The 12344-nt window shown below is 45.0% G+C and overlaps 1 protein-coding gene across 2 annotated transcripts in view; it reads left to right on the top strand.

Annotated features, from left to right (window-relative positions):
• Positions 1 to 11224, top strand: part of IQCK (IQ motif containing K) — a 124837-nt gene extending 113613 nt beyond the window's left edge. The window contains exons 9-10 of one of the 2 annotated variants that reach the window (XM_021086532.1): positions 6737 to 6797; positions 9932 to 11224. In XM_021086532.1, the coding sequence (XP_020942191.1) occupies positions 6737 to 6797; positions 9932 to 9953 (83 nt within the window). In that variant the 3' untranslated portion in view covers positions 9954 to 11224. The remainder of the gene's footprint in view (positions 1 to 6736; positions 6798 to 9931) is intronic. The other variant, XM_021086533.1, reaches the window with a different exon arrangement.

Raw genomic sequence — 12344 nt, 5'->3', positions numbered from 1 at the left:
ATGTATATGCATAAGCATATATATATATATATATATATATATTCTTTTTCTTATATTATCCCGCATCATGTTCTATCCCAAGAAACGACACAGTTCCCTGAGCTATACAGCAGGACCCCACTGCCCATCCATTCTTAACGTCAAAGTTTGCATCTACTAACCGCAAACTCCCCGTACATCCCACTTCCTCCTGCTCCCCTTTGGCAGCCGCAAGTCTGTTCTCCAGGTATATGAGTCTATTTCTGTTTTGCAGATAAGTTCATTTGAGCCACATTTTAGATTCCATGTATAAGTGATATCATATGGTATTTGTCTTTCTCTTTCTGACTTAACTTCACTTAGTATGAGAATCTCTAGTTTCATCCATGTTGCTACAAATGGCATTATTTTGTTCTTTTTAATGGCTGAGTAGTATTCCATTGTGTATATATAACACGTCTTCTTAATCCATTCATCTGTTGATGGACATTTATGTTTTTTCCATGTTTTGGCTATTGTCAATGGTGCTGCTACGAACATACGAGTGCATGTGTCTTTTTGAATTATAGTTTTGTCCAGGTATATGCACAGGAGTGGGATTGCTGGGTCATATGGTAGTTTTATATTTAGTTTTCTAAGGTACCTCCATACTGTTTTCCATAGTGGTTGTACCAATTGATATTCCCACCAACAGTGTAGGAGGGTTCCCTTTTCTCCACACCTTTTCCGGCATTTGCTATTTGTAGACTTATTAAGATGGCCATTCTGACCAGTGTGAAGTGTTACCTAATTATAGTTTTGATTTGCATTTCTCTAATAATTAGTGATGTTGAGCATTTTTTCATGTGCCTGCTGGCCATCCATATGTCCTCTTTGGATGTCTTCTTCTGCTCATTTTTCAATTGAGTTGTATGGCTTTTTGTTGTTGATTTGTATGAGTTGTTTGTATGTTTTGGAGATGAAACCCTTGTCAATTGCATCATTTGCAACTATTTTCTCCTATTCCGTAGGTTGTCCTTTTTTTTTTTTTTTTTTTTTAATGGTTTCCTTTGCTGTGCAAAAGCTTGTGAATTTGATTGGATCCCCTAATTTGATTTGATTAGCATTAAATGTACTTCAGCATCGTCTATAAAAATGCTGTTTGGGTCAAACTCCATTCAATCTTTCTGGGGGGATTAAATTTTTAAATTTGAATTGATGTTTAACTTTTCTCACATGGATAGATCTTCAGTGAACAGCCTGATGAATTTCTACATGTGCACAAACCCATGTAACCACCAACCAGCTTCAGGTGAAGATGTAGAACCTTTCCTTTGTTGGCAGAGGCTCCCCCAGGTCCCAGCCCCAACCTCAGTCCCGACCCCACCCCACCTCATTTTCCCAACCTCTCCACCTCCCTGGCCCCCCCTTTCACCCCCACCACTGCAGTCACTCTTTTGGTTGCTATCATCCTTGACTCATTTTAACTGTTTTTTGATCCTCATTGAAATAAAATCGTGTAGTATGTTCTGTTTTATATCTGGCTTCCTCACTCCACATTCTGTGTGATTCAGTCATCTTGGATGTATCAGAAATTTGTTCGTTTTCACTGGTGGTGCAGTATTTTCACTGCGTGCATATACTCGGGTTGTTTATCCCTTGTCCTGTTGTTGATGGATATTTGAGTTAGTTGAGTTGTCCAGTTTTGGGCTACTATGAATATAACTGCTATGAGCATCCTTTCTAGAGATCTACAAGTGACTCCCGAGTATACGCCTAGGAATAGAATTCCCGATCCTAATCATGATCCATTAAATCTTTTTATAAAAATAAACACCCAGGACTTCCTGTCATAGCTCAGTGGAAACGAATCCAACTAGTATCCATGAAGATGTGGGTTCCATCCCTGGTCTGGCTCAGTGGGTTAAGGATCTGGCATTGCTGTGAGCTGTGGTGTAGGTCGAAGATACGGCTCGGATCCTGTGTTGCTGTGGCTGTTGTGTATGCCGGCAGCTGCAGCTCCGATTTGACCCCTAGCCTGGGAACCTCCATATACCACGGATGCGACCCTAAAAAGCAAAACAAAAACAGAAACACCCGTATGAGAAATGTTATCCAGCGATTGGTGCCAGGAAAAATGTCTCTCCCCTTGGGGAAATGGTTTTCTTCTTCCCTAACTTTTCATTTTGCCTCGTCTGCCAGGAAGCTCAGAGTTCAATGTAACTCTCATTTATGGCCACTTGTTGACTTCCTGTTTAGCATCTTAATTCTCCATTTCTCTTCTGACATGATTTTCTTCTATTTTTATTAACTATATTTCATTATAAATCATCTGAAATAATTTTGGGGAGGAAGCACTGTATAAATTCATTCAGGAAGAAAATAGGTATTTGCCTGGTTTGAATCTCACATGAGATAATGTGCATGAGAAAATGTTAAACACTGAGAAGCTGGCCCGAGGGGGAGCTGTCATGAGTGTGTATTCGACTCTTGCAGAAGTGTGAAATTTATCAGCTTTGCAGAAAAGGAGAATACTGTTGGCGTTTGTTTTAACAGAAGTTTAAAAAATAACTTCTTGTCTGATTAAAAAACGAATACTTGCCCTTTGTGGAAAATTGAACCAATTCTAAATCCCACCATTCAGAGATGACCACTATTGAAATGTCAGCTTGGGGAATTCCTGTTGTGGCTCAGCAGTAACAAACCCAACTAGTATCCATAAGGATGCGGGATCCACCCCTGTCCATGCTCAGTGGGTTAAGGATCTGGCGTTGCCATGAGCTGTGATGTAGGTCGCAGACACGGCTCGGATCTCACATGGCTGTGCTGGTGACGCAGTCCGGCTGCTGCAGTTCCACTTCGACCCTTAGCCTGGAACTTCCACATACCGTGGGTTTGGCCCTAAAGAGCAAAACAAAAGAGAAAAAAGACATGTCATCTTGGAGTTCCTGTTGTGGTTCAGTGGATTTAGAACCCAACATAGTGTCCATGAGGATGTGAGTTTGATCCCTGGCCTTGCTCAGTGGGTTAAGGGTCCAGCATTGCCGCAAGCTGCAGCATAGGTCATGGATGCTGCTTGAATCTGGTGTTGACATGGCTGTGGCATAGGCCTCAGCTGCAGCTCCAATTCAACCAATTCAATCCTTTTTAAAAAGAAAAAAAGGAGAAAGAAATGTCATCTTTTAAAAAAACAGCTTTATTGAGAGATAATTCATACATAGTACAATTCAGTAGCTTTTAGGATATTTGCAGAATTTGCAAATATTGCCACAAGCAATTTTTTTTTTTTTTGTCTTTTGTCTATTTAGGGCCACACCTATGGCATATGGAGGTTCCCAGGCTAGGGGTCGAACTGGAGCTATGGCTGCAGGCCTATGTCACAGCCGCAGAAATGTGGGATCTGAGCTCATGGCAACGCCGGATCCTTAACCCACTGAGTGAGGGATTGAACCCACAACCTCATGGTTCCTAGTTGGGTTCGTTTCTGCTGTGCCATGACGGGACCTCCTTAAGGCCCTATATCTAATATGGGGGTAGGGGACAAAATGAATTTGATGGGGACACAGTTCATGGCCGAGTAATATTCCATTGTATATGCTCCAACGGAGGTATCGTATCTGTGCATCCGTGCATCCATTCATTAGTTAATGGATATTTGAGTCGTTTCCACATTTTGGCTATTAATGAAAAATGCTACCCTGCTGTGAGCCACACAGAAGTCCAGAATAATGCTACCATGAACAAGATTCCTAGTGTGCATGAGTTCGTGGGGTCACATGTTTTCATTTCTTTGGGATTCTTAACCGGGGGTAGAACTGCTGGGCCATATGGTAACTCCAAGTTCAATTGTCTGAGGGCTTTCTAGAAACATGGAGTAGCAGATGAGCATAGAGTGACTTGATGCATACAGATGAGGAATTGCAATCTTAATGAGCAGACATTAAATGGCTTCTCACATCAGCCAAAGAGAAGGGTTTTGCTATCAGGCACCTCATAAATGTCTACATCCCTACATCTTTGTACGTACTTCAGATTTGTTTCTGAGGGTCCTTTCTCAGCAGGGGCTGTGAGAGGGTTTAACTCAATGCCTGTAACTATTGAAGATATTGTTTGCATCTTGAAAACACTTAGATTCCAATTCAAACAGAGATTAGTTTCCGGAGAGCCTGGCTCTGCCTGGCACATTCCTTATTTTAGGTCTCAAATCAACACACACACACACACGATAAGTGCTGGCAGGAGTTCCTGTCGTGGCACAGAGGAAACAAATCCGACTAGGAACCATGAGGTTGTGGGTTCGATTCCTGGCCTCACTCAGTGTGGGTTAAGGATCTGGCGCTGTGGTGAGCTGTGGTGTAGGTCGCAAATGAGGCTTGGATCTGATGTTGCTGTGGCTGTGGTGTAGGCTGGCAGCTGTAGCTCCAATTTGACCCCAGCCTGGGAACCTCCATATGCCATGGGTGCGGCCCTAAAAAGCAATAATAATAATAATAATAATAACAACAACAACAAGTGCTGGCAAAGGAAGACAGAAAGAAGGCTGCAGGCCCCTAAATTATATTTTCCCCAGGAAACCAGGCAAACCATTGTCTGAATTCCAACAAGACGAGCCGTTTATTAAGCCCCTGTTGTATCTGTTGTGTGCCAGGCACTCTTCTGGTGGATTTTTATATGTAATCGCAGTTCACATATTTAAATATCAAGATTACCCTGTGCAATAAGATCCACAAGGAGGAGTTCCAGCTGTGGTTCAGTGGGTTAAGAACCAGACTAATAACCATGATGATGCGGGTTTGATCCCTGGCCTCGCTCAGTGGGTTAAGGACCGGCATTGCTGCAAGCTGCAGCTCTGCTTTGACCCCTAGTCTGGGAACTTCTATATGCTGCCAATGCAGCGGTAAAAAAAGGAAAAGGAAAAAAAAAAAAGATCCACAAGGAACTCAATTTTATATGTGAGGGAACAAGCTTGGAGAGGGTTAGCAACCAGGCCAAGGGCATACCGGTAGCAAGGGGCAGAGCCTGGATGCAAATGCTTGCCTCTCTGATACTGAAGTCTGGGCATCCCTAGAGAACTGGAGTACTTTTATATCCTGGAAAAGATGTGTGTCCTTTTGACACTCTGGAAGCTGACAGAGAAAGGCCTGGGGGCTTCCAAAGGGAAGCTAGAGTGGGGTTTCAGTCACTGGTTCAACCGTGATTTTTTTTTCTTTTAAGGCCTCACCTACAGCATGTGGAAGTTCCAGGGCTAGGGGTCGAATTGGAGCTGCAGCTGCCAGCCTACGCCACAGCCACAGCAATGCCAGATCCAAGCCTCGTCTGTGACCTACACCACAGCTCATGGAAATGCCAGATCCTTAACCCCTTGAGAGAGGCCAAGGGTCGAACCTGCAACTTCGTGGTTCCTAGTCAGATTTGTTTACGCTGCGCCATGACAGGAACTCCATTCTTCTTCTTTTGTTTAATGGCCACACCTGCAGCATATGGAAGTTCTCAGGCTAAGGGTCGAATCAGAGCTGCAGCTGTAGGCCTACACCCCAGCAACAGCAATGCTGGATCTGAGCCGGATCTGTTACCTACACTGCAGCTTGTGGCAATGCTGAAGCCTTAACCCACTGAGTGAGGCCAGGGATTGAACCTGCATCCTCATGGATACTAATCAGGTTATTAACCTGCTGAGCCACAAGGGAACTCCCTCCTCCTTTTTAAAAAATTTGACATCTGTATCTGTAGATTTGCTGCTGCATGACAGGATGATCCATATAAACACTTTCAAGAATGAAAATACGTTAGGATAAAAATCTGGGAGAGGAGTTCCCATCGTGGCACAGCAGAAACGAATCCGACTAGGAACCATGAGCTTTCGGGTTCGATCCCTGGCTTTGCTCAGTGGGTTAAGGATCCAGCATTGCTGTGAGCTGTGGTGTAGGTCACAGACCCGGCTCAGATCCCGTGTTGCTGTGGCTATGGCATAGGCTGGCAGCTGTAGCTCCAGTTTGACCCCTAGGCTGGGAACCTCCATATGCTGCCAGCGCAGCCCTAAAAAAAAAAAAAAAAAAAAAAAAAAAAAAAAAAAAACCTGGGAGAAGAGGAATAGAACTATATGTTCAAGGAGAAAAGGAAATAATACATGGTTTTCAACTGTTAAAGAGCAGCTTGTCTATGTGTTTCCAGTAGCTTCAAATGATGGTACGAATCTTCTGGTATATAAAATATATTTTTAAAAAGCTGTTACTAGAAAAGAAGAAGTACATTGGGAATGGGGGGGGGTATATGGTATTTGTGAATTTTTTTTGTTTTTAGTCGCTGCATCCAGATGAAATCTGCGCCACAGCTGCAGCAACGCCAGATCCTTTAACATACTGCACGGGGCTGGGGATTGAACTTTGTCCCCTCAGTGACGGGAGCTGCCACATTCAGATCCTTAACCCACTGTGCCACAGTGGAAACTCCAGCTTCTTCTTTTAATGTTTAATACAGTTGGCTTCTTAGTCCTCAGGCTTTCCTTTCTTTCCTTTTTTTTTTTCTTTTTTTGCTTTTTAGGGTGGCATATACAGGGTCCCAGGCTAGGGGTCAAATCGGAGCTGCACCTGCCAGCCTACCCCACAGCTTCAGCAACACTAGATCCCAGCCGTGTCTGAAACTTACACCACCATTTAAGGCCAGATCCTTAACCCACTGAATGAGGCCAGGGATCGAACATACAACCTCATGGTTCCTAGTTGCATTCATTTCTGCTGCGCCACGTTGGGAACTCCTTTTTTTTTTTTTTTTTTTCAAGAAACTCTCAGCGTTTCTTGCCTGGAGCTCTGTGTGCCTCCGGTTCTGGACCAGCCACCAAGGTAAAGAGTGGGTACTGCCCCCGTCCCTAGGTACAGACGGAAATCATTTTTCAATTAGTTATTAACTTGTTACACTCACAGAGAGCTGTTTAAAAATAAGCTGGAGAAACTGTTTCCAGCTCATGTAAAGGCAACATTTAATATACAGAGCCCCTGCCAGTCTGTACTGGCTGAGAACCGTTCCTACCCCAAGCTCAGTCAGCTTGCCCGGGACGCTTCTCAAGGTTCCGTCTCTGCTTCAGCAGCTGAGAAGGCAGAGATAAATTTTAAAAAGTCATCAGACATGGCTGACAGGGTTCATCTGTGTTGGTTTGTACCGCTGACTCACTAGGCTTTTGAAGACAGAATTTCAAAGGACAGCCTGGTAGCTAAACCTGATGGCTCTTTAAACTGCTGTGCTAAGTCTCCAGTCTTGATGATGACTGTGAAATGGAGCTGCTCTCGTAAATTCAGATGTAGCAGGAAAATTCTTAGCAACATATAAGCACATCTGAGAAGCACAGAAAGCTCACCTACATGATATAAAGAAAATTAGTTTGAATATTTGTTTTAATGTATTTTACTTCATTTGGTTTTTTTACTTGCAATATAGTTAATTGACGATATTGTTAGCTTAGGGTGTACCATACAGTGATTCAGTATTTTTTTTCAGATTATATTCCATTATAGGTTATTATGGGATTAAAGGGTATAATTCCGTGTGCTACACAGTATTTCCTTGTTGCTATTTATTTTATACGTAGTAGTCTGTCCTTTAATCCCATATCCCTAACTCACCCCTTCCTCCCCCTTCCCCACTGGTACTAGTTCGTTGTCTATGTCTGTGACTCTGTTTTTGTTTTACATAAATAAAATTAGCAAACTAAGCAAATATATATATATATATATTTTTTTTTTAAGCATGGCGTAATACATATATATATATACACACAGATATATATATTTTGTCTTTTTAGGGCTGCACTCACGGCATATGGAGGTTCCCAGGCTAGGGGTCGAATCAGAGCTGTAGCTGCCAGCCTACATCACAGCCACAGCAACACAGGCTCTGAGCCAAGTCTGCAACCTACAGCTTAGCTCACGGCAATGCTGGATCCTTAACCCACTGAGCGAGACCAGGGATCGAGCCTGCGTCCTCATGGATGCTAGTCAGATTTGTTTCCGCTAAGCCATGATGGGAACTTCTTTTTTTTTTTTTTTTTTTTTGGTCTAATTTAATATGTAATATATTAAATATATTTAGGAAACTAATATATTTTAAAAAGCATGGAATTCCCGAGAGTTCTCATGTGATTCAGTGCAAATGAATCCGATTAGTATCATGAGGATGCAGGTTCAATCCCTGGCCCTGCTCAGTGGGTTAAGGATCCAGCATTGCCGTGAGCTGTGGTATATGTCACAGACATGGCTAAGATACCACATGGCTGTGGCTGTGGCGTAGGCCAGCAGCTGTAGCTCCGATTGGACCCCTAGCCTGGTAATCTCCGTATGTCGCAGGTGCAGCCCTAAAAAGACTAAAAAAAAAAAAAGCCTGGAGTTCCCTGGTGGCTCAGCAGGTTAAGGAGCCAGCATTGTCACTGCTGTGGTGCAGGTTTGAGCTATGGCCCGGGAATTTCCCCATGCCACGGGCACAGCCAAAAAACAAAAAACAAAAACAACTTATTTTTCAGGTTTTCTACAGTCACCACATCACCTGTATTATTAAATTATTTTATTGAGCATCTATCATATGCCAGGCAACAGGGACCCCCTTACCCTTGTACTCTGCAGAGAGGAAGGTCTTACTGTCCGCATTTTATGGTCGAGGGAGCTGAGGTTTCAAGGAGGTTAAGAGACTTTGTTCGGGTCACCCAGCTGGTAGATGATGATGGGATTCAAAGCCAGATGGCTCTGGTCCCAGTAGGTGTACACTTAGCAGCTATGCTCTGCTCCCATGGCCCTGTTCCTTCCACGACTGGTGCATTGGTTTCCCTTTTCTATGAAAAACGAGCCTTTTATTAAAGATCTCCCTTTCCAGGAGTCAAAATCCTTTCCAAGGTCTCAAGTTGATAATCCCTGTGATTCTGTTTCAATATAACTGATGTTGTCACTTCCAGCATCAAATGTTTCCCTTTAAAATGCTGCCTCCAGGAGTTCCAGTCCTGGCTCAGCGGAAATGAATCTGACTGGTATCCATGAGGATGCAGGTTGGATCCCTGGCCTCCTCATTGGGTTAAGGATCTGGCGCTGCCGTGAGCTGTGGTGTAGGTTGCAGACGCGGCTCAGATCCTGCATTGCTGTGGCTGTGGCTGTGGCATAGGCCAGCAGCTACAGCTCCGATTCAACCCCTAGCCTGGGAACCTCCATATGCAGCAGATGTGGCCCTAAAAAAGGCAAAAAACAAAACAACAAAAAGAGGCCTTTGGAGTTTCCTGGTGGCTCAGTGGGCTAAGGTCCAGGCATTGTCTTTGCTGCGGTGCACATTCCATCCCTGGCTTGGGAAATTCTGCATGCTGTGTCACCAAAAAAAAAAAAAAAAAAAAAGGGGGAGAGAGAGTGTTCTTTCCAAAGGGACCCTCTGCCCACCCAGGAGACCAGGTTTCCATATGTTGGGAGGAAGGGCTCTTATCTCCTGGGATAACGCTCCGTACAAAACAGTGCCGCTCCGTGTTCAGCTGACTTTCCTGTTTGGCCCACTCAGGAAATCACCCGGATCACATTCTTGTCCGGATCATAAAAGACTTGAAGAGATTCTCTTCTGGCCTCGTATTGACCCCAGTGTTGTTCTGGGTGTGGGGGGGGCGGGGGGGGAAACGACAGGGTGAGTGGTGACGGGCTAGAATCAAGAGCCTTGAATCTGTCATCATCTTTAGTAAAACTTCCTTCCTTCAGTTTCCCTGACCTGCAAAGCACACTTGTGACCTTCTGAACTGAATTCAGAATGGCCGTGGATGTCACGTGAAGTGGCTTCAGGTGCTACCCTTGGCGCACCACGGCCCTGCGTTCCTCCCAGTGGATCTGCGGGGCCAGGACCATCGCTGGCGCTCCGTGGGTTGCAAAGCCACTGACTTCCGTGTATCCAAGTTTGCGGTTTCCAGATGCCAAGTCTGTCTGGTGTGTAAATCCCTCCTGACTCTCTTTCCATTTCTTTGCAGTGAAATGCAGAATGGAAGATGAGGAAGAGCCTGCAGCTAAGACGCCACATCCTTAACCGCAGTTGGTATCTTTTCCCTTCGGCGCTCCCATCACCCGACTCAAGGAAAAAAAAGTTCCTTCCTCCATGTCTTTAAAGACTAGATTTGGTGCATTTGAATACAGAATCTTTTCTGCACAAGCCAGAATTTGTTGCAAATCTGATTTAGTGCAAATAGGTTTTCGTAAGGAAGCGCTAGTGTTTTTCTGCATTACCCCCAGTTTTATTCTTTCATCGTGTGTATCTTCAGTGCTTCAGGATTCTTGTACACCAGCCACTGTTAAAATGTACAGTGAACTCTAGTTTCAAGAGATGTGCAAGTGTTCTAATTACCACTTTCCCACTTTTGGCCGCCTTTGCAAAGATTCATGTTTAAAATTAAGCCCGAAACCTCTGCAGTGGGTTTTAAGTTTATCTGGTGACACTCTTTGCAGAAAAAAAAGACACTATCGCCTGTGGTCATTTCCCAAGGAGACAAACCTTTAACTTTGACCCAAACCCAACAAGATAAGACGCTTAAACCCAGACAATAACAGATAAGGCATTTTTATTGTCTAGGCCTCCAAGGATTATAGAAAGTTCCTCATTTGATGGGTAAACTGACTTATTACCCTCAATTGTTCTGCAGTTTGTTGTGGACAGGGCCTCTCCCATGCAAAATGCCACAGACAGCCTCCAGGCAGATCTGACAGCCAAGTAGTTGGAAGGGGTTGTTTTGACAAGCTACCACACGTCTTAAGAATAGTAAAGCCTTTATTTATTTATTTATTTTTCGCGTGTTAAGAACAGCATTTTGAAAATAAAACCTATCTGCCCATGCTTTACATTTTTAAATTTGTAATGTTTATATACAGTCATCTGTGGTACACATTGATTGTCTTGAAATTTCTTTAACGATTTTTTTTTTCTTTTTAGAAGTATGCAACAGTCAGCCAGGTTACATTATAAAACACACATTAATACATTTAATAAATATATATTATCTATCAAAAACGAGCCTTAGCTCTTTATCAATTAATAAAAAGCACCTGCTGAGAACTCCCCTAAGCTGGTATAATCATCGCGTCATTGGATTATAAAAGCCACAAATGCTCCCTTTTTGTCTGGGGTTCAGCGCAGCCTGGCCTCACCAGGAAGGCCACCCCCACTCTGCTGCTGTTCAGCCGGTCCCCATGAAATCTGTGCTGAAACAATGGATCTCTAGCTTTCAGCCAGCAAATCTGCAACCCTCCAGACACACAGAACTGCCCAGTTTGTCAATTTCCGGAGCCGATGCCCCCAGCCCCCTAGAGGAAGAATCCTGTACAGAATAAACACTTTCTATTGCGGGGCGGGGGGCGGGACGGCAGGAGTGGCTGTTATAGTCCCAAGGTGATCTCGATGACCGGACCTGGAAAGATTTGTGCTTACAACTGGGTGTTTCGACCACAGACGCTCTCCTTCCAGGTCCTGCTCCCCAAGGTCCTGTTTCCACAAACAGATCTGAAACCGAGGCGCCCAGTCATTTTGTATTTAAACATTGCGCTGTGGGGGCAGCTGGCTGCCAGTCTCTTGGCAAAGATGTCTCTCTGGACCCTTCAGGCGCCGTCATTAGAAAAATACCAGTGCTCTGTCCTCTCCCCTCCCGCCCTGCCTCCGCCCCTCCCCTCCCCTCCCCAGAACACCCAGCCCACTCTTGACCTGAAAGCCAAAATAAAATAAAACCCAGAAGCGCAAAAACTATCAGAAGATGTTGCAAGAAAAGAGAAAGGTCTCATTGAGTGAGGTTTCCGTGGCTCAAAGCCGGTTCCGTGTGCGGGGTGGCGAAACGTTACTTTCTGCGTGTAGCCGGCCCTCTAAGGTGCGCTCACCTGACCTGCTCGGACCACCAAGAACTTAAAGGAAGGTGTGGATCGTGATCCTGTGAATTCTCCCCTCCGCAAGGGAGGCGGGCTCGCGGCCCGCGTCACCGATGGGATCACAGCGCGCCGAAGGACTCCAGGGAGCGGGGGTGAGCCACCGTCTCCTGGCACGAGAACGCGTAACGCGGCCGTTTTTCACCGGAATGGACCGAGGCGTTCGGAGATGTCTGTGATTTTCAGAATTCTGGGTCTGCACATGCATCCGCTCCCACTGCCACCCCAGGTCCTAGCTTCTCTCCCTCCCCCACCCTCCACCCAACACTCCCAAGTTTCCAGTCCAGCCAGTGGCATCTTTGGCACAGGGGGCTGGGGGCTGGTTCTCTAGAAGCAAGCACATGCTCTGGGCGGGGAGGGCGCTTCACGGTCGGTGCCATGCTCCCTCTTCCCCATGCTGGTACCGCAGGAAATGCGCTAACGTCGCGCGGAAGGCCACGCAGGGGTGGCTAGCTTGGCCTCCATACTCTGGTGCCCTGC

The sequence above is a fragment of the Sus scrofa genome, chromosome 3 (assembly GCF_000003025.6).
Source record: "Sus scrofa isolate TJ Tabasco breed Duroc chromosome 3, Sscrofa11.1, whole genome shotgun sequence".
NCBI classification, from domain to species: Eukaryota; Metazoa; Chordata; class Mammalia; order Artiodactyla; family Suidae; genus Sus; species Sus scrofa.
This window is presented reverse-complemented; position numbering and strand designations above follow the sequence as displayed.